This window comes from Ammospiza caudacuta, chromosome 1 (genome assembly GCF_027887145.1).
Source record: "Ammospiza caudacuta isolate bAmmCau1 chromosome 1, bAmmCau1.pri, whole genome shotgun sequence".
In the NCBI taxonomy this organism is placed as follows: Eukaryota; Metazoa; Chordata; class Aves; order Passeriformes; family Passerellidae; genus Ammospiza; species Ammospiza caudacuta.
The window spans coordinates 44,872,715-44,895,678 of NC_080593.1; the positions used below are offsets into that span (position 1 = coordinate 44,872,715).

At 39.7% G+C, this 22,964-nt stretch overlaps 1 protein-coding gene across 1 annotated transcript in view; it reads left to right on the forward strand.

Annotated features, from left to right (window-relative positions):
* Window positions 1–18,470, forward strand: part of GLB1 (galactosidase beta 1) — a 41,301-nt gene extending 22,831 nt beyond the window's left edge. The window contains exons 11-16 of the mRNA XM_058825062.1: window positions 1,743–1,817; window positions 7,311–7,400; window positions 8,491–8,604; window positions 9,597–9,728; window positions 13,052–13,291; window positions 17,034–18,470. Coding sequence (XP_058681045.1) covers window positions 1,743–1,817; window positions 7,311–7,400; window positions 8,491–8,604; window positions 9,597–9,728; window positions 13,052–13,291; window positions 17,034–17,294 — 912 coding nt within the window. The 3' untranslated portion in view covers window positions 17,295–18,470. The remainder of the gene's footprint in view (window positions 1–1,742; window positions 1,818–7,310; window positions 7,401–8,490; window positions 8,605–9,596; window positions 9,729–13,051; window positions 13,292–17,033) is intronic.
* Window positions 18,471–22,964: the final 4,494 nt, after the last annotated feature.

A 22,964-nucleotide genomic window follows, 5' to 3' on the forward strand; every position in this document is an offset into this window, starting at 1 on the left:
ATAAGATGTGAAATGTTCACTATAACGTCAGGTGTATTGAGTCATTTTTTGCTGTGGTTGGTTTGTTTCTTAATTTGCATGTCCATAGATTTTCAGTGATGTTTTCCTGTCACTACTGTGGATTCTAAACCTAATTCTAACAAATTTTCCACTCAGTTGCTGTTTGAGGTGAAGCTGATGAAAGAAAATAAAGTTTCTTTTAACAAATGACTCTGTTCAACGTGTTAGCTGTGCTACAAGGATAACATTAAAGTCTTCCTTTACAGTTTCCATTAGTTAAAAAATGTAATGAAGAATTTCAGTCTACAGTTTCTTTCAATTGCTGTTAGCATTCTTTTAATTTTTACTATTGGAGTTGAAATTTCCTGCTTTTGATTTCTTTTTGATTTCTCCTCTTGGGTGAATACAACTTATGTTTTTTTTTAAATTTGGGAATCTTGATTGTGTTCTAATACAAAGGAGAAGAAATTAACTTCTTACTGGAAATGTAAATCAAGCTTTCATCCATCCATGACTGACACTTGACAGGGTAGCATTGGGAATTTAGTGCTGTGGTCTGTTAAAAACAAAACACAAAGCTTCCAGCTAAATCAAAAACCCTTTCAGCCCCTAATCAAATTTATTTGAACAAAACCCTGACAAGGTAAGCACTCCAAAGTTACCAATTTGCAGATGGAGACACTCTTCACAAGGTTGATCTTTTGTACATGTTTATTAGAATGTAGTCTTGGATTGCTTGTTCATATGGGTATCTCATCTGCAGAAGTTTTTTCTCTGATATGCAGACAGGCCATGCCTCGCTAATGAAAGAACAGATGGGAAGAGTGGCTATTAAATAGTGGCAGGAGGGGAGAAGGTGATGATGGCAAGGAGAAAAGAAGGTTGTAGGCACAGAAAGGAGAAGGCCAAAGTACTGGGCAGAAAGCCACTGTCTCATCTGCCACATCTCAAGGGTGTCCAGGAAAGTAGTGGGTGAGTGGAGGCCCTTCATCCCTTTTCTCTGCTGATTTATGGTGATCATTCTTAAAAGTATAGGACAAGAAGCAACCAGAAGTGGATGGGTGGTCAGAGCGTTTCTTTGTCATGTTTCCCTGTGACTGACTGGACAGGTGTCTAGAACAGGAACAGAGGGAAGCTAAAGATGGGACCTCAGAGGTTCATGGAGCTGAGTTAATGGAGCTGTGGTCTCCAGGCTTGTTTCTCAAAGACCCCAGCCCAGGCAGTAATGGAGTAGCAGGTGGTGATCATGGAAAGGAAAGGTAACACTGGAGGAACACTGAGAGGAAAGGTACTGGAGGTAGTAATTCCTATAAGGAAGTGTTGCTCACAAAGGGTGAGATGTCTTACAGATTTGTAAAGGTTCACTCAAGCTCCCATGAACTGGGAGAGGACTGCAGAAAAGCTGTGGAAGAGAGTAACTCAGGCTCTAGCCACAGGAGGGCTCCAAGGGCATTGGGAATTTTGGTAGTTCATTTTGTTAATTATGCTTTTTACTTTACCTAATGTCGAATGGTTATGAAAAATTTTTCACCATATGTGATCAAGTCAATTTTTTTCTTTTGAAAAAAGAAAAAACCCTCCATCTGAAGACTAGATACATCTGTAGCCTCTAGGGGGGTTATTTACTTTTAGCCAAAGTTATAATTCTGTAAGTTGTGAAGTGTAAAGTGAGAATTCAGTTAAAGTGTGTTTGTATTTAACTTGTGTGTTTTTGTGTGTGTTTTTTCTCCTTCTCTTTCTAGTATAAGGAGTTACCAGAAGGTCTTATCCCTCCAACAACACCCAAATTTGCATATGGGAAGGTTCGCCTGCAGAAGGTAAATTAACATCTGTAATACACTGTGTATCTTTTAATGATGCTCCCTGTTTGCTTTTTATTAAAAATATTTATGAGGGTGTCACAACAGGCTCTAGATATCCTACAAAATAAAGAGGAAAACCTTGAAAGCAAACTTTCAGGAAGGAGGGAGAGTTTGGGAATTAGGAATCATGCCCATGTTAGAAAATGATCAAATGCATCTTACCTGGCTGTAAAAAGATAGTGTGTACAATATGCAGTATGTGCCTGAAGCTTTGCTGAACTGAAATTAATATATTATTAACACAACAGATTCATAGTTGTTTAAGATTACTCATATATCAGTAGCTGGGGGATTACTCATGTAGCTGGGGGAATATTACCATGAGACTTACAGCAAAGTGTTTTTGTAGCTCATGATGCCTCTAAAGTGGAAGGAAAAGTAGGATATATGTATTTAAAATACTTCAAGACCTTTAAATTTTGAATGTGGAATATTTTTGATAAATTTGAAAGTTTTATTGATAAAGTTTCTGACAAGATCTGTAGCTGATGAGAGAAATTAAATTGGTTTCCTGCTAAGGGAAAAGCACACAGAACTAAGCACTCAGAACCCAGCCTGTGTGACAGTAGTGGTATAGCTGGTCAGCTCACAAGTATCTGGGGTTTGACTGCAGCACCATCATTTTAGGACCGAGGACAATTTTTTGTGAGATACACTTGAGAACTAGGTTCCTGCTGTGAGTGAAGTGGATGGTTTAATGGGCAACAGAGGACCCTGCAGGTATGAACTTGGCTACATTCTTTCGGCTGGGCACAGACAAGTTTTGAGAGGGAGGATTACTGCAGTTGATGTGCTAGATACTGTAACTCCTAATGCTCTGATTTCACACTCTGTAATTTCAATTTGGCAGTTATTTTTCCAGTTAGTCAGGTATCTCATCTCTGCAACTGAAGCATTGCAAAATTTAGTAGCGATAAGGCTTTGCAGGCATTTTCAAGTCATTCCGCTCAAGTGGTGGGCAGAAGAACTGTTTGCATAAAAGTGGTTCATCTGTGAAGTTGAAAGAGATCTGTATCACTTTCAACAACCTTTGAGTGTCTTCTTCCCAGATGAGGTTTCACTGAACTGGCAGCAGTGACTAATTATAGGCTCTTATCGCTACACCCACCGCCATAGCTGCTGTCTTTGGTTGTGAGCACTTGGCAGCCCAGTTATCAGATCTTGACTCTCCCATCTTGTCATGGGCTGTGGCTCTCAGATAAGGCTGTCCAGTTTCAGTAGAATGAAAAACTTTCTCTTTCATGCCTTCAGGAAATGCTGCTGGACTCTTGCAAGAGTCAGATGACCAAACTTAGTCAAATATTGCATCTTTGATCTGATCTGCCCCTTCTACACCTTGTGATTTTTTGAGAGGAAGCATTTCGCTCTCCAGACATCAGTTTTAGGAATGCAGATGGCATGTCTTAACTGCCAGATGTAAGGTTCCTGTCATGCTTGTACATATAGTGCCATCTGCACTGAGAGCCTCTGGAACTGTTTTCTGTGAAGAAGGTGGCCTATTGCTCTGTGACCCACTGCTTAGCTTTTGCTCTGCTGGGTTACCCTGCAACACAAGTCAAGTCTCCAATCACAGAGGGTTTGTACTGTGCCAGCTCAAAGCTGCTTTCCCAACTCCTTTCTAGCTCTAGCTGGAACCAGCTCCAATACACCTTGTTGTATGAAGAAGCCTTAATGTATTTTGGTGACTATCAGAGAGGGAATATTCTAAATAATAGCACTTAGCTTTGGTAACAGTAAACTTCCTAGCTATGTCATTTGCAGTCACAGTCAGTGCTCACACAGGTACTGTGTGGATTTTCACTCCACAGCTGAGGTCCAGCAGTCAGTCTGCCATAGAGAGCATTGTGTCTACTCCAGTGAACCAACTCCCCTGACACTTTTGCAGAAAGGATGAGAGAAAGGAGACTCTGGAGTATTTTTAGGGGTCATATGAATGTACTTTAAAGAGGTACATGTAACCAGAGCAAGATGTTCTCTATCTTTTTTTTCCTCAAGATATTCTGTGGTAGTTCAGTCCTTAAGTATCAACTCCCCTGATGAGACAGTTACTCATTCTGAGCTATTAATTCATTTAAAGAATCTTACTGGGTGGGAAAAATGCAGTTTCTTAAAAGATGCTGTATGCTGACATTGCTATGTAAGAGCAAAGGCAGGAAAGCAGGCGATATGGAAAAAATCTTGTTGCACAGATGCAGAAGAGAAGTGTTGAAGATGAGGAATGAGGGCAAGCAAAGGCAGAACCACAGTAGAAGTGTGAACAAGATGATAGATTTTAAGGACTTTAAGCCCCAGAACTTGGGAAGCATTGTTCCAGAGGAGAGTAAATTAATCTTGGTTCCTGTGATGTATCCACGTGGTTGTGCAGGCTTGTGAGCAGGTGATAGTTTCTGGTTAGCACCTGGGGGCCCCTGAGAAGTGCTTGGTCACAAGGAAGTGCTTGCCCTAGCACAGCAGCCTGCAGACTTTTAAATTCTGGAGAAGTATTCAGTTCTTAAAATGTGGAGAGCTCAAGCAATAGCAAGTAGCAGGCAGTGCGGGTGTGTGTTAGGGCTAGAAAGGGGTTAAGCAAACAGGATGCTGCCTGTAGTTGATATTCCTGTTGGAGCTATTTCATTCCTTTTTTCTGTCATGCTTGACTTGGTTTTGAAGACTTTGCTTTGGAGGATTAAATAAGTATTGCTTTTATTTTTAGCAGTCATCTGTTGTTTTACAGGTTGTTTTTAAAAATTCCTGACAATATTTGTAATTTTTAAGTTTACTGGTAAATTTCTCTTGTGGTACTGATTGTCCACTAAGTAGCAGTCAACAGGAATGTGCAGCAAGACCAAATCTTGTCTTGAAGGCTGTTTTTGTATGTATCACCAAAGACTGAAAAGCTGAACAAAAATAAACTCCTGGAGTTTCAAAGAAACAACCTTCTACCAATCCCTAAGAGAATCATACCTGGTTGACCCATATTCAGAAGAGAAGCCCCTTTGGTAGCAGGGACTTAAAAATAAAAACTCCAACAGGCACATGTACAAGCTGCTAATACACAGGTCAGCAAGGCACAAAGCAGCTTTCATTGCCACTTAGTTGCTCATTCAAGTGATGACCATGTCTTAATGCTGCTTGTAGTCATTTCTGGTTTTGCTGTCCACCTAGGGCTAAGACTATTAAAGCCCATAGAATTGTTCAATTCTATAAATTACCTTTGTCAGTGTTTGTGCATCTCTTGCTTCACAGCTCTTGTAGAAGACCTGATTTAGCTAAATCTCTCCTGTGGCATGACAAATTTGCATATTGCTGTAACATTACTGGCTCCCTTGGAGGAGCACAGGATAAGGAGTGGACCATGTATGCAGTCTGGAATGTTTGGGAGATGTTACTGCATGAAAAATGATTGCGATTTTAGGTATGACTTTTAAACTGAAAACATGAGAGCAAGCAACTTTCATCAAAATTTTGCAAGCCATGTTTGACCACCAATCTTCTTGCACAAGTGAACATGCTTAGCTGTGGGCTAGTAAGGGTGACCCAACCACCAGACAGTGTTGGTGTTACCTTTTATTTCCTTATGTCTTGCTTGTTCCTAGCTAGAGTTAAGACAGTCTCATTTCAGAAGTCTGTTTAGATCTGTGTCTACATGGTTGTTGTGGTTTAATCCTGGTAGGCAGCTGAGCACCCTGCAGCCACTCATTCTCCCCCAGTAGGGTGGGGGAGAGAATCAGAAAGGTAGAGGTGTGAAAACTTGTGTGTTGAGATAAAGACAGTAGTTCTGTAGGTAAGCAAAAACTGCACACATAAGTAAAGCAAAATAAGGAGCTCATTTGCTACTACCTTTGCAGAGGGAGGCACTCAGCCTTCCCAGGGAAGCGGGGCTCCATCACAGCATCATTAATGTTGGAAAAAACCTCTGAGGTTACTGAGTCCAAGCATTAACCCAGCCACTACTGTGTTCTTCACTAAACCATGTTCCAGAGTGTCACATCACACACCTTTTGAACAATTTGTGTGTGTTGGTTACTTGACAAGATAAACACTGTCATGCCAAACGTCTCTCCTTCCTCCTTTTTCCTCCAACTTTTATTGCTGAGCATGACATCAATGGTACAGAATATGCCTTTGGTCAGTGGGGGTCAGCTGTCCTGGCTGTGTTCCCTCCCAGCTTCTTGAGCATCCCCAGCCTGCTGTCTGGTGAGAGGAGCAGAAAAGTTCTTGAATCTGTGTCAGCCCTGCTCAGCAATGACCAAAATATCCCTGTGTTATCAGCAGTCTTAGCAAGAATCCAAAACACAGCCCCATGCTAACTTCTCTGAAGAAAATTAACTGTATCCCAGCCAAAACTGCAGACTTAATTATGTGTACATAGACAATTCATGCTGGCTTCTGTTCAAAATCACTGCAAAATACTGTATGTGCATATTAATATATCAGTATAACTTTCATGTAAATTCTGCAAAAATTCAGTTTTCAGTTGTTGAATACTTCTGTTATTTAAGTACCTTCAGAAGTTTGTACTGCTGTGAGTACTCTTACAGTATAGTTTTACATGTTTTTAAACACCCTTTTTATTAAGCATTTGAATGTAAATCTGGTATATGAGAGGTGTCTGAATGTCTAATATGTTGTTATCACTGAACAGTGACAATAATTCTGGGGAAACTTACTGACATCTTTCATGAAAAATCATATGCAATTGATTTTCTGAGCTTGTAAGACATTAGGCATATTGTGTGCATTTTAACTAACCTAAAACTGATGATGGTGTTTGAGAGAGAATCATAGATGGGTAGAATATTCCATATTGGCAATTAAAGGCAATTTAATTCTACATATCTAAGTCCCTATTCAGCAAGGTGTTTATGTGTGTGACTAGCCTAAACCTTGCCTTCAGTCTCATTAAAACCAGTCCAGCTACTTACATATGACAACTTAATTACAGCCTTAGAGTTCATGAAATCATTTAAGACTAAATAGAGTAAATTCATCTTGGATGGCTCTTGATGGAATTAAACTGTATCCCTACTTACTTCAGAATGATTCTGGAGTAACTCAGTGGGAATCACTGGCATTTTCTCTAGTTGATTCTAAGTATAACTGAGCAAAATTTAGATAATATATTGCTTTGTATTAATCATACTGAGCAGTTGTGTTTGTTTATACAACTTTTGTGAGAAACTCCTGGGGTAGTTCTAGTTAAATAATAAAGGGTCACTTTCATTTTTGTGAATGCATAGCAAAATTAGAGCATCTGTTTTTATTAAAACACTGCTCTACATGTGGCATGTTTCAGAGTTCATCAGTTGTGTCTGCTATATTGTATTTTAAATGTTTGCAAGGATGGTGTAAATATTTGTTAACCTTCTGGACACATGGAGCTAGCTGACTTCATGGGTGGATGTGCCAGCTGTTATATTTCAACTGAAACTTACTGACTTTCATGTATCTGCCTTTTCTGTGCTGCAGGCAGGCACTGTATTGGAGGTTCTTGATGGACTGTCACGTTCTGGACCAGTGAGAAGCACTTACCCATTGACTTTTGTTGAGCTAAAGCAGGTGAGGTCACTTCACAGTAATTTTTTGGAGTTTATTTGAGCAACCCTCTGTGGTATTACTCTTCTTATGTCATGTCTTACACTTTATCTAGGACACAAGTAATAGTATTATAAAGGTGTCCTGGATTTTTGTTTTGGAGGCCTTTTCATATTCTACAGTGTTTTGCACCTGAGGCTTTCTTCTTCCTGTGGATGTAGGTGTCTGTGCTGTCTAGGCTTTCACCTTGATTTCTCTCCTCTCTGAAATATTAATTTTCAGGTCTTAAAATGGCTTTTTTTTTAATCATCTTCATAGCCCTCTGCTGGATCTGCTTCAGTAATTCTGTGTCCTCTTTTTCTGAGGAGCCCAGAACTGAACACAACATTCCAGATGTGACCTCAGAAGGGCTGAGAAGAGGGGTGGGATCATCTCCCTTGACCTGCTGTCCATGTTTTTTCTTAATGTCCTTAGGACCATCAGCCTCCTTGGTCCCCAGGGCACTGCTGCCTCAGGAACATCTTGTTGTCCACCAGGACCCCCAGGTCCTTCTTCTCAGAGCTGCTTCCAGCAGATCAGCCCCCAGTCTGTGCTGATACATGGGGTTATTATTCCCCAAGTGCAGGGCCCTGCACTTGCCTTTTTTTGAAGTTTGTTACTTACCTCTCCACCCAACTCTCCAGCCTGCTAAGGTCTCAGCAATGGCTATGACATATTCTTTCCATTCCTGATGGGGAACTTAGTGAAAATTATTCCAAAATGTTCCTGATGTAAACCATGTAATATTTAATGGATAACAAGATAATGTTGACTTGATGGATGTATCAGTTTCTGGGCACTGAGTGAGAAGTGAACTTACAAGTTTTTTGTGTAAACTCAGTTATAAAGGGATTTTCACCAGTTTACCTAAAGGTCACCCATTACCTAAAGGTCAAAATAAACTCTAACCTGAAATGATATCTGTGATAGTCACTGTCTGAAGTGAATGAAAGTTAGCATTTCAGTGCAGGCATGTAGGCAGAAACGTGCGATATTTTTAATTCATGACCTGAATTGAAACAACAGAATTACTTGGTTCATTAATCTGTTGGGGTTTTTTCTTTTCTTTTCCTAGTATTTTGGATATGTATTGTATAGAACTACACTTCCAAAGAACTGTGTGGAACCAACACCACTGTCTTCAACTTTAAATGGAGTCCATGATCGTGCCTATGTCTCTGTCAATGGGGTAAAATCACTGTTTGCTGGTATTAATTTATGCCGTCAGTGGCCTTCATGAAAGTCAAGGATGCAGACTGGATTTTTTTTTCTCCTTTCTTCAGATCACCAAAGCAACCCTGATCATATTTAATCACACGAGGAAAATAAGGAAGTATAGACTTGGTGCATACCCGATGTTCCAATTAGTATTGCAGAAAACATGACTATCTATTATCTTGCCATTTTTGACATATTTGAATGTTGATACATATTCATGACTGAGGTGAATAAAAGACCTAGAGAATGGATTTACTTGCAGGTTTATGGAATATGTTACTGATATATATACTTGGTGTTTTTCTGCAATATTTGCAAATTTTTTATTAGTTTTTTCTTATTTCTTCCTTTGAGGATGGAAGAAGGAGAAAGTCTGAGCCAATGTCTTACCTTATAGAACTGGCTTCTAACCACAGTTTCAAAAAAAAAAGTTTATTGTACAGAATGTAAACTTAGTCTTTCTTTCCATAAGCAGGGTTTTGGCCTTGCTTGATGAGAATATAAATTCATGTATTTTACAGTCAATTAATATTTGATGCATATGGACTCTTATCACCTTTGTGTCCAGATCAAGCTCATCTTTCCTTGTGTTGTGGGAATAGGAATAAATAAAACTAAATATTGTTGCACACATAATTGGAAAATGAAGCCAATGATTAAGTCACTGATATTGCCAAAATCTTTTCAGTCACTGGACTAAATTTGGGAACTTGCTTTTGTGAGTCAGTTGCCTCAAAACCCACTATCACATCCAGCTGGTGTAGTGAAATGTGATTGTTGATGTAGAAGCCCTTTGTGTGTGCATGTGCTCACATGCAGGAGATGGAGAGGAAAGGGATTTTCTTTACTCTTTTTTTTTCCTTTGCACTTTTAATCTTTTCATGCAAGTTGAAAAAATAAGTAACAGGGCATTCTTGGGTTTTAGTGTTTATTGTTTTCTTCTTCTTGTTGCAATTCATATAGGTACCTCAGGGTATCCTTGAAAGGGAGAAATCACTTAAGATAAATATAACTGGGCAAGCTGGAGCAAATCTGGACATTTTGGTAGAGAATATGGGCCGAGTCAACTTTGGTAGATACAATAATGACTTTAAGGTAAGTAAAATCTATTGAGTTATTGGATTGTGATGGCTTTTCGTCTTTTCCACAGGTTAAAAAGAAAGTAATGAATTAGGAAGAGCAAAAAGGTCAGGATTAGGCAGCTGTAACTTTACCTAAAATATAACTAGTCAGTAGTTTCCATCTGAGTTTTCCAGACACCAGAATCAATGTGAAATTAAAAGCTGCTAGACATCTTTTGAACTTTTTTTGTTTGTTCGCTTACATGGTCAGCCAAAGTGCTACCCACAAGATTTTCCGGTTCAGATGAGTTTATAAATAGTAGTATTAAAATTGTTTCTATAAACTCCAAAAATGAGTGGGAAATTGGTCCAGAACTTGATTGCACTTTGAGGCTTGTGAATCCTGGGGTTGCTTTTGGAGGCTGGGAGGATGTATGTATGTGTACATAAATACCCTGTTGTATCTTTCTTCTTGCCCCATTTCATTTGGCAGCAGTGTACCCTTGCAGTACTCTGTGTGTGGCTGGGAAAGGCTGTCCATAAGCACTTCAGCATGCAAAAGTGCCAGTTCACCCAAACTGACCTGGTGTTACTATTATCACAGAGCTTCTGAGTGTGTGCTATACTTCAGGACTGTCACCTCCATGCATGAGAGGCTGTGGTGGGTTGGCCTTGGCTGTGCTCATTCTGTTACTCGTCCTCCACCAACAGGAGAGGGGGAGAAAATACAATAAAGAGTTTGTGGTTCAAGATAAGGACAAGGGGATCATTCAGAAATTACTGTCATGGTCAAAACAAACTCAACTTGGGGAACTCAGTTTATTCTTAAATATGTCATCAATGAGATGCTCTCAGAATCACTGATGGGCTCAGCAATGGGTCTGTTCCAGAGTCAGCTGGAACTGTCTTTGTCTAACATGGGGCAGCTTTTGGCATCTTCTCAGAAGAGTCCCCACTGCAGCTCCCATTGCTAACAAACCCTTGCCATGTAAACCCCATACCATGGAGGTACCACTAATGTAGCCCTAGGAAGGGCAGGGGCAAAAAGTAAACTTTTCTGGTTTTAGACTTAATGGGATCCCCAGTGCTGCATAACAGTCAATAAAAGACAGGAGTGCTTTAGAGGTGAGTCTTGTATTATGTTCTTGCTGTGTACAGTTCACAGCTTTCCTTTTTCTTGATTTTTGATATTATTAGGATGCAGTAGGTAGCAGTAGTGCTAATTGTTCATTACAATTCAGTTCATACTGTCTCTTCAAGGTACTTTGCCTTTATCTAAGTGGCAGGGGAAGGAAGCTGGTACCCCAGTGTTTTGCCTTCATGTTGAGGCAGCAGAGACATGGCTTTTATTAACTAATTAATTAATAATTTATTAACAGTCAGATGATAAGGAAACCTATATGCTTAGTTTTAAATTAAGGAAAGAGAGTAGAGGTTGGATTAATGAGGTGCTCAGTTGCTGTGGTTGAGCTGAAATTCACACTTATACCTTTTAACCATATAAGAGTGAAAGCAGGATTAAGAGACATGTCCACAGGGAAAATAATCCTCTAAAAGCAGGATCTTTCTGAGTAGAAAAGGCAGCCTTCTTTGGGTAGCTTTGGACTACGTGCATTGCTTCTTTCTGTAGACTCCATCCCTCATGCTCTCCTTCATGTTGATTTTGAAAACTGGGTGTAATTATACCTTGGGTTTTAAAAATCCATGTGGTTTTGAAAATCAATTAGGGGAAGAGATTCCTGTCTTGTGAAGCCTTCCATTTTTTAACAAAGAGGATAGGTTTTCAGGGTTTTGTTTGGCTGGAGTTTCATCACTTTTTTGAGCTTGAGATGGAACTAGGCATCTAGCTTTTGGGAAGGAATCTTTAGAGGATTTTGGTTTTAAAACATCCTGTTGATCTAAGTCAAGTTGTTAAAAGACACAAAGGAAGGAAGAGTGTGGTTTTTGTTATTTTATGTGTCTATTCACATGCACACTGGCACCTATATCTCCGTTTTACTCGGAAAATGTATATCCACATCTTGGTACACTGAGTCACTAGCCCAGGACATTAACTTGTACAATAGCGGAGAAAGTGGTATTTACTTCCTATAAATCTTCTCCAGATAAGGATCATTGAATGTGTATTCTTATGCAGACCTAAGTAAGAATGTTCAGTATGTACTTAATGTAATTTGAAAAATCACTCTGTTGATAGTGACTACGGATAGCTTAGGGAGGCAGGTTAGAAAGTTGAGGCTAAAGTTATGTTGCATTACTTCAATTGATTGCTAGAGAGAATAGAGTCTAGGTTGTATAGAAAAGTTTTGTCACTTAACTTTTGACACTTGCAGATATTTTTTTGACATAAGCAAAATAAGCTCCTGTTCTGTAGTGGACATTAGGTAAAGGAAGAGAAAACCACTTAGTGCTCATACAGGTGGTGAGCTTTTTGGAGACAGTGCAATGCTTAGGAGATATCACAGCAGACACACGACATAGTATTAGCTCTCCAAAGCCATGGAGACTGTGGTTAGCTTGTTCCTGTTTGACATGTGATGTTTGCAACATAACTAGTGTTGCACCAGCTGTGACAACCAGCTTCTGTGCAGGGTCGAGCAGTTAAAACCAGCCCCTTGCATTGCCCTGAAACACTGCTTTAGGAACCATTACTGTAACAAGGTTAGGGTGTGTGCAGGGGTAACTTCATGTTCTTTTCATTCTTCTTAAATGATGACCTAACCTTGCTTTGGCATTCGGTGTGCAAGCACCCCAGTGTGCTGTGAACCCCTGTGTACATGGTCCCATAGGAATGAGATGGGATTCCATGGCCTTGAAGCTGGCTGTAAGCTGAAAGCATTTCACTGAATTGGGCATGTCCATTGATTTTACTGTACTGTATCTTGTCTGGAGAAGATATGCGGGAAGTAAATACCACTTTCTCTGCTATTGCAAGTTTAATGTCTTGGGTTAATGACTCAGTGTTACCAAGCGATGGTATCTCAGGCTTAATGACATTTAATGTTGCTTCTCCTTTTTATTAAGCCTCAGGTTTTGGAATCATGTCCATGTAAAAGCAAAACAGAAATTTTTCCAGTTACAGCAAAAGAATTTAAAAAAAAACTCTTATGTATCAATGAAAGCCTGAAGCTCTGAAGAGGAACAGATCTTTCACAGAGAATAAATGAAGCCCTTTATTTTTAAGCGAAGCTTATAACTTGGTGAAGACCAGATGCTTGTGGTTTTTGTACACAGATTGGGAGCCAGCTGTTACTTTGATTCAGTTTTTATTTGTGACTGATTTATAGTTACACCCAAATAACTTCAATAACATCAGCTAATTATATTTTTGTATTGTTTCTTTTTTCTTTCTCCTAGGGTCTAGTTTCAAATTTAACTCTTGCTGAAGATATACTTGTTGGATGGGAAATCTATCCTCTAGACATAGATGGAGCAGTGAACTATGACATTATTTATCCCCTTCCTAACCAGAACTCATCTACTGTCAAAGCACTGAGTTATGAAGTACCTACATTTTACACCGGTACTCTTTCAATTCCTGGAGGGATTCCAGACTTGCCACAGGACACCTATGTCAATTTTCCTGGTTGGACAAAGGTACACATTTTTTGCTGTAAAAACCTCAAAGTCCACTTAAAAAGCTACTGAAACTTCTATGGACAATCAAAGTCCACCTCTCCTAGATGGGTAGACGTTGGTCATAGAGGTGGGTGTCTCAAATTTATTTAAATGACTAAGAAATGGATTCTTTGCTTTAAATAAATCTGGGGATGAAACATTAAGAAAAGGGAAACATATTCAGAAGATACATGGTGTTGATGTACTAAGTGGAGCATCACAAAAAAAAACCCCAAACCAAAACAACTGAACCAATGCACCCAAGTTTTTCAGCAGTAAGATTAACTGTCAGGCTGTTTAAAAGTGTTGCATTTGGTTGTGCAGGGAGTTTTTTTGGATCATATTTGAGGTGCTATGTTAGGAACTATGGATCCTGTTGCAAAGCATAAAGAGTGTTGGATTCTGTGGCTGATGGTGTGCCACAGATGTGGATCTAGTGCATGGTTGCCTGTACCTGGACTGAATGGATGAGGAAGCACTGCTGTGAGAAGCTGTGGGCAGATCTTTGCCAATGGGAATTTCTCACAGGGTTGGAGTGTAGCTAGAGCAGGAAGGAGTGTGTTTTCATAGTGCCATGTCTGAAACCACCAGCATGCAGGATGGGTGAGGAGCAGCTCAGCTGCTCCTGGTGGGAGGCACAGGGAGCAGAGTGTGTGCACTGAATTGCTACTCTTTGGAAGCCTAAGTGTTTAACTCCAGGCTTTAGGGAAATGCCTGTGGCAGTGTTAAGTAGCAAAATTGTTCTTTTCTGAAACAATTAATTTACTGCTATTAAAATAAAGTAGGAGAAAGAACTGCTTTTGGTCTGTCTCCACTGCCAGTATTGTAGTGGTTAAAGCACTTCACAATATGCAGTAGGCTGTGATTTATTGCATGCTCTTGGTGTTGCTGACACTGAGCTTAGATGAGAAAGTCTGTCTTAGTCCCTGTCCCTGTATAGTGCATGTCACACAATCACTGAATAAAATTGAAAAAATAGCTTTTTTCTCATGGCAACTGGTATCTTATGCCTTTTTAGTAAATTCTGTGACCCTATCAGTCATAAATCTTCTTCAGGAAGTGAGGTGGCCACACATGCCAGTTTTAAAATGGCAAGGTAGTCCAAGAATCTTAGGTACTGGTGAAATCTTTTACTCTGATCCATGAAAACCTCTGTTCTATGTAGTTTGTTTACCCTGTAAAGCAGTCCTGGGGAGAGATTCCAGATGAGCTTTAGTTTGGGTGTTGAATTTATCCTTCAAGCTTTATATGGATTGGATGAGAGTTTGAAGTAAGATACCTGGAAACTGAGACTTTCAGATAATTTTACAAATGTGCAAATGCCTTTAAGGTAGATGGGTATAAATTCCAGTCACTGTATGTGTGCCTTAGTTCCTTGCATGGCACTGTGTAAATTACTTAAGTGTGGAGTGGGACTCTTAGCAGGAGTTAAAATTCACCTGTCTGAGTAGTTGAAAAACCACAGAAGCAGCACTTACCAAGAAAACTTAAAGTCCTAATGATGGGTTCTGCCTTTGCAAAGGCAAGGAATATAGCATGAGGGACAGCCTGGAAGGAAAGGTGCAGTATGAACAGTGTTAACCTGTGTTGTGGCTTGCCTTCAGTGCTTTTTAAACCTTTCAGTAGTAATAAAACTTACTCCACCCTCCACATGAGGAATCACAATGCCCTTAAGCATACACGCCACTGAGTGAATATTTAGATTTACTGGACCTTTTTTTCTTCAAAAGAAAAGAGGATTTGGAGTCAGAACTGTTCTTGTTTTCTGTGGAATCATGGGCTATAATTGCTGTCCCTGCTAAAGGAAATCTTGCTAGTGAAGATGAAGTTCCTCCCTCTTTTATTTTGTCTAGGGCGTATTTATTAGTAGATATGATGTCATAATTTGCTTGTTTGGGGCTTACAAATTCCTGAGTCTTTAGAAATTGCAGTGGTAAGAAAGCCAGTTTGAAGTTGAGAAATGTAAGTTCTTAGCTTTACTGGAAAAAGGAGTTACAGCCAGTGACTGATTCAGATCAGAAACAGAGACCTGTCTGATCATATGTCCTGCATCAGAACTCTACTGCAGTTGATTCCCACACTAAACACCTACTTCCCACAGATTGCTGTCATTCTCTGTGAGAGGAGGGCCACAGTCTAGTGGGTACACTCACTCATCCATTTTGTGTGTGGGGAACTTGCATTCATGCCATGTTTTCTTCTAGACCTACTACAGAGAGTAGTGTGTTTGAATAAAGACAAACTTGATTTTAAAAAAAAGCATTTGAGGCCAAGGTTTATTAACACCTTGGTAGAACAGTGCAAGATAGGATCTTATACCACGGAAGTGGATACAGAGGTGAAATAATTCAGCTGCATTTGCATGTTACTAACTCCTTAAAAAGTTTCTCTTGTGAGTTCGTAAAATTTATTTTCATAAATACCTGAAGAAAGAAACACTAGAAAAATACCTCTAAAGCAGCTTGAACCAGCAATACTTGTTATATTACATTTCTGCTTCTGTAAATTGTGTTAAAATATTCTGATATCAGCTATCCCAAACAACTTTAGAAGTCACTGAATGCAGTAAAAATCCTACTTTCCACTGATTCAGACAATTTTATTATGTTTATCCTTGTACATCCATGCCATGAGTCTGGTTTTCCTCTGTTTTGATTACCAAAGGCCAAAGCAAGAGGGAGAAACACAGACGCAGTTATCTGTTTCCATCCCTTTTCTTGACACTAAACTCTTGTTTGATACACAGTGAAAGGACCCTTTGGAGGAGTAAAACCAAAATATTTATGCAAATCAGCACTATATCCTCCCTCTGTCTTGAGAGCCAAGACATAGCTCAACTCAGTAGGAGTCAGTTTACAGTTTTACTAAACATTCTGCAGCCTGTCAATTTATGGACTTCTGGAAAAATCTGCATTTATGTCACTTCAGTGTGTCTGTAGATAAATTAGTGTTTTCACTTTTTACTTTTTTCCTTGCCCATTTATTTTAATCTTTTGAATTTAAGGTATTTATGATGTTAGTATGTTATTTTGAGCTAGGGGTTCTGACCACTTCAACTATAAAAAGCAGTTTTAAAAATTTGTATGCTACAATTTCATAGTACTTAAAATAATACTAGGAGATCCCAAGGCTTTTAATGGTTGTGTGTAACTACAACAGTACTTTTATTGCAGTGTGATTGCAGAAGTACTTTTGTCGACCAAGCTATTACAAGTAAAAGAGAGATCTGAATTTCATGTGTCTAGACAAGCTGTATCTTGTGATTTCGAAATCACAGAACTGGGACTACCAAGGTGTTGTAGTCTTATACTTGTACAGAAAACCATAAGAGCCTTATGATCTGCTTTTTTCTTCTGTGACTTCTTTCTCCTTTTAACAATTAGCTTCAAGCAAATACAGTTTTTGGATTTGTTTTGGTCTTAAACTTGGAGCAAAAATCAGTGCAAGGAGCCGGCAGTTGTTTTCTAGTTATTGTCATATTTGGAGTTGCTGCAGTATTTTACCACTTCCTTTTTAAATATTAGCAATGGCTTTGACTGCTCAGGGAATTGGGGTTCTTTTGACTGTCATTAGCATAGATTTTCTATCCTTGTGTTCAATCAAACTGAAAGGTGAAAGGAGTTCAGTTACTATATTAAGAATGTTATGCTTAAGCCTATTTTGTCATTTCACCTCTGACAGATTATTAAAATGTTGTTATTTTTTCTTTCTCTCTTGACAGGGGCAAATTTGGATCAATGGCTTTAATCTTGGTCGCTACTGGCCAGCCCGTGGTCCTCAGCTGACCCTTTATGTTCCAAGGAATGTGCTCGTTGCCTCGGCGCCAAACAACATAACAGTGCTGGAGCTGGAGCGCTCTCCCTGCAGCGCCCAGGCGTGCGACATAGAGTTTGTAGATGAACCTAATATCAATGCAACCCTTCTGCATGAAACTGAGAAACCCCCACTCTTTATTAGAGAAATGTGGACAAAGCATCTATAATGATTCAAGTATTTATTCCACCCTCTGCCCTTTGCTTCTCTTTCCCTAAAACCATTCTGTGTAACACAGGGTCTTCGAAAAAGGGAGGTTGTTTAGGTGAGGCAACTTCTTAAATCCTTCAAAGATATACATTTTTTTAAAATCTCTCCGTTAAATATTGAATTTCTTTTTAAAAATAAAAGCTGGAGCTTTGAAATTTGCCTTGGACTGTGAAATTGCACTCAACTGGAAGGTAATGTTTTCATCAGCCTAGTGAAAATGTAGTCCTTGTACTCTGCTTATATGCAGTAACCTTCCTATGCTTTTATTTTTCACCATGTTTTGCAACGGGAGAGAGGAGCCACAAAAGTTGTGCAGCCCCCACTACCTTGCTGGTTTCACTTAAGTGAACTGGTAAGTCAGAGCTGCCAATAGACAAGACCCTTTAGCTTGCCTAATCACTTTATTAGAGTATCAACATAATTTTAATTTTATTTGGCTTACTGCCAGCATTGAGTGGACCTCATTTTTTAATGCAAGTGACTTTCAGAAAATTTCAGTTGATTTCTTATAGGACCAGTGGGAAAAACTGTGGAAGAGAGCATTCAGATGCCAGCTGTTCCAACAGCAGTAACATGGAGTCTCATCTGTCCCCTCTTGGAAAGCCAATTTACGGCTTCCCTGTTGCTATCTCTGAAGACTTAAAGTAAATTGATAAGTACAAAGACAAGTGAAATTTAGGCTGCTTTGATGGAACCACAACGTCTGACTAACCTGCCTGCAGAATGTGGTTTTAAAATTATGAATTTTTTTCTTTATTTTTTTTAGTTTGAGTTGGGTTTTTTCTGGTTTGTTTGTTTGTCTTATTTCTTTTTTTTTTCCCTATTGGTCATGGTGTACCTGCTTTTCATAGGCCAGCACCTTGGAAGTGGAATGCTTTAAGTTAAAGAATTTTATTTCTCTTTTGGTCATTAATTCACATCAGTTGTTTTGTTCAAGTAAACTGATGGTCTTTGTAAGTGACTGATATTTGCAAAGATGCACAAACTCCATCAGTACATTTGACTTTCTGAAGACAGAATCTTCTTTTTGATTCTTGTGATTTTGGTGTCAGTCATGCAAATTCCATGGTGATATTTAAACAACAGAAAATGATCAAATCAAGTATTTTCATAATCTGTGTTTTCTTCCTTTGATTTTTGTCTGACATTATTAAAATGATTATTTAAAGATTAAATTCTTCCTCTGTGTGTTTGAGAAAGAAAAAAAGGATGAGAGAATTATGAGCATATATATTAAGAGAGAAATGAGATTGCAAAGTCTCAGTGGATGAGGAGTTATTCTTGTTAATGTCTTGTTAATTTTCTCTGTTACCAAGATCTGTACAAAGAAAAATGAAGCAGCTATGATGAGCTGACCATAAACTGGAGGTGCCACCCTTTTCTGACATGGCCAGTGCAAGATCCTGGCTGTTTCCTCTGATGAGGACCAATACTATCACTGGAGAAGAGGGTGTGAAAGAGCACCACCCACTGCTGCATGTTTGGCACGTTTGATGGACTTCCAAAGGAAGCAAATGTGGCTCATCCAGGACAGAGCAGTTCTGCTTGTAAATTCGGACCTCAAATGTCAGTTCCAGGGTCTGAGAGCTGTGTGTTCTGTACCCAGACATGATTGATTCTTGGAATGGTCTGCTCTGACCACAGATTTTTTTCTTTCTTGGCACCATCCCTATGGTGCATCTGGAATATGCTCTGCATGCAATTAATTATCAAGTATTAATTACCTCAGAACTAGGCCTTGAAAGTAAAGGATGAAACAGAATCAGTTTTTAACTGATGGGTTTTGTGGCTTGGAGTGTGCAGAATGACAGTACTATTTATGTATTATTTAAGCTCAGTGCTGTTGCAGCTGGCAGTATTTTTATTTGTATGGCAGTTAGTGCTGTGAGGGCAGTGGAACTCCTGGTTCTCACTCTAACTTCTTTATGTTGTACTTGTGAAAACGTAGTGTGATCTGTGAGACTTCACTTTTCACCATGAAAATTATGTAATATTACCTGCAGAAGGGCTTTGCATCAAGATTTATAAACATGCATCTGATTAGTTCTAAGAATAACAGTAACAACGTGGAAAGAATGGGTTTAAAGTTTTTCAAGTAGGGCTCTAGATAGCTTCTTTAGCATACTTGCCTATTTACTGCTTTCAGTGAAGTGGTCTCCTGTCCACAGAAAAGAGCTGAAAATTGTGGCCCCGATTCCTAATCCTCTTCTACCTACTTGGAAACACTGCTGGACATATTATCTGAATGTTCAGAAAGGAGGTCCCTGTGACAAAGGACCTTCAGAATACAGCTCTAGCAGGAGGAACCTGTTGCCAGTTGCTGCTGCTTTACCAAGGATGTGTCTGCAGGTGCTGCAGCTGAGTGTTGTGCCCTGCCTGTGCCCACACTGGGGCACTGTGCCCACAGCACATGCCTGGGACTTACCTTAGGTTTCCTAGCCTGGGCATGGAGTCCTGCTGGGACTGAGTGTGATACAAAACAGGACAGTGTGGCATTTCCTCCTTTGCAGCCTCAGGCTGGTTAGTCATTTTAACCTGTCCTCTAATGTAGTTCAGCCATGTCCAGAGTGGAATTGTAATCAAAATTAAACCTTCTGACTGAGGGAAAATGAGTAAGAGAACAGGGGCCATAGGGAGTTACCTGGCTGACTTTGACCCTGTGGGCAAGGCACTGGTGGGCCTAGTTCCAATTTGTTTTTGAAAGGCAAGGTGTGAAAGCATTGTCAGACCCCTGGCTGGAACCTGTGGTGTAGTTGTATGAGCTATTCCAAGTGCTGGAGTTCAACAGGATGGTCCCTCTGGTGGAGCCAGCTGCCTCCTGAAGGGCTGGCAAGAAGGAATATTCCTAATGCTAAAACTGTGGGTCCTCAAATCTTTCCTGGTGCATCTCCTTGGAATTTGCAAGTGTGTTGCTTGCACAGGAGCTGAGTAATGAGCACAATATTCTCTCATTTTGGCAGACAGTGCAAGTATGGTATTTGGTTGGAATTAGTTCATAGAAAACAGAAGTTTTACACTGATTCCCTCTGGAGGGTAGGCAGATGCTTGCAATTCTGTAGGGGGATGTCCTTTGAAATCTACCCATAGAGTAGCTGTAGTGGCTCAGCTTACCATAGATTTTTTTTTCAGCTCTGGAGTGGGGTTTGTAAACTTATTCTATAATCCTGTTTATGCATGAATGAAAGCCTTTAAATGTGGTTATTTGGGATGAATGAGCAAATAGAGGAACAAGAACTGACTGTGTGCTATATAATTGAATTCTATTTCTTAACTTATGTATGAGACTCTTTCATAATTTAACTATCTTACTAAATGTTAGTCAACATTTTCTGGTCCCTGAATGGCAGGATTGAGACTTGACCTTGTCATCCTTTAGACTCTCTGTGCCTTTTGTAATTCTCTGGTGCAGACAGCTCTCCAATCTCCTCCTCTTTGGGAGCTTCACAGTGCCTGTTGTTTTCTTTCACAGTTTTTTGGATGAAATACTAATTTTTTGTTTGCGCAGTTTGAATACTTGCAGGAGTGACTAGAAATAATCCTTCTGCCTGGACAGGAAATCCTATCCACCTGACAGATGTGTGTTAGGTGTTCAGAAATGACAATTGCAGAAGAAGGATAATCCTGTGGTTTGCAGTGTGCTCTGAAGGAGGTGATGCTGTTATTGTACAGGCTGAGAAGGTGACAACATTTTAACAGATAATACACGATGAAAGGTTTGTAAGAGATGATCTAGCCCTATGTCTTTCTACCCTAAGGCAACATCATTTGTATCTTAAATATTCTCAGTGTGTTTCTTTAACCTAGCCTTCAAGATTTCTTGTGATGAGAACTCCAGTCTTTCCTGGGCAAGTTATTCCAGTGTTTAATATTAGGAAACTTGCTAGTAATAACTGAAGCCATCATTGCTGTGTGTAAGCCAGTTATAACTTTCACTGTCCACGGCCAACACAAAGTATTGTGCTCTGAGGCTGTTTTGTGCCCTTTCACTTTCTTATCTCTTTTAACTTATTTAGAGAAATTTTAAGAGGTGCAGGGTAACACAGAGAAGATTTAGCAAGGATGTGAAAGGGCAGCCAGCTCCTGAATGACTTGGCCCAGGTGTTACAGCATCTCTTTTCAATAGAAGTTACTGAGTTGCAAGACAGTTGTCTTGCGGGCTGGGACTTAAGGCATAGCAGTTAACCTCAAGGTCCTGGCTGGGAGCTTATGTGACAGAAGAAACTGGAAACTGCAGAAGAATGTGGTCTGCTTTAGTGGTTCTCCTTCAATGAGAAGGCAAAACCAGGCAGAAATAGATTATCCTAGAACTTGGTGCTGTGGCTGAATGGAAAAATGTTCAAAAAGTACATCACAAAGATCTTACTTATTCTTTTGCTGAATAAACTGTGTATATGTAAAAATCCCTTTTCAGAAGATATTTCCTGTTGCTTGTTACATTATCAAATATGGGAGTAGTGACCTTTCCCTGTTTCAGGGGAAATGTTGAAGGTCTGTGTTACCTCAAGACATTTCATAAAACCACAGCTTATTTCAGGTAATGCAATCCCCTTTAACTAGGATATATGGTGTGGCCAAGGAATTTGGGATATATTTAAGAACTCCTGTTTTGGGCTTTAGCACATGCACCTGTCCCTCAGGAGGCAAGTACACACAGAGCTCCAGAGTCAGGATCTTAGGAAGGTCCCACATTTAACTCCATAGAGTTGGACTGGGAAGCACAGACTTGTTCCTGAGGCTCCCCAGCACAGTTTGATAGCAGACCCTGTGCCAGCATCATGATTACCTCACTGTCTTGCACTCTGTTGTTGTGCTTACAGCTGCATGATTGTAACTCAGCCTCTTAAAATCTTTTGGTAGACAAGAGAGGGGAAAAAACTGGCACCCTTATAAAATTGAGAATTTGGTTTGAAACTCCAACTGGAGGTACCTTTTTTAAGTACAGTAGATTTGTTGAATATCAGTGCAAATTCAGTAAGAATATCTAGGCAATATCTATGGTCTGAAAGGCTTTTCCTGTTTTCTTTTTCACTGTCAGTATATGCAGTAGTTTTATTAAACTTAGTGCTTCTGTAGGGCTCATGCTTCTATACTAATATTAGCTGAGCATTTTCAGTGTTTGTAAATGTGGGCCAGAGCACAGATCTGGGCCAGAGTGGGCAAATGCCTAGCAACTCATCCTTCTGATGCTGTAGCTAAGAAATTCTTACCTAGTTCCTGTTTCATTCTTCCTGAACTCTTGCTGGTTCTTCCTTCCACAGTAGGAAGTCTTACATGTAGAGAAACTGAAAAAATTTCCTTCAATATGTGTTTATTTGTCTAAAATGGAGTTGATCTCTAATCCTTCCACCTATGCATTGGCAGTTCGCAAGCTGGATGAAGATGCCTGTGCATCCAGCTTGCTTATGCCTGTCTCTTTTCTTTCAAATTTCATTCAGAGGTTCCTTTTCTTAAGTTCCTCTTGGTCAGATGTACAGAGTGAACACTCTTTATGGATCTCTAGTCTAAATTTTGACAGAAGTCTGCCCTGGCTGTGGGCTTGTCCAATAACACTGTCCAAAGCACTTGCCCTGGGAGAGGGTGAACTGCTGTTGTGTCTTGTGGCTGTGGGATCTGGTTTTGTTCCTCTGCT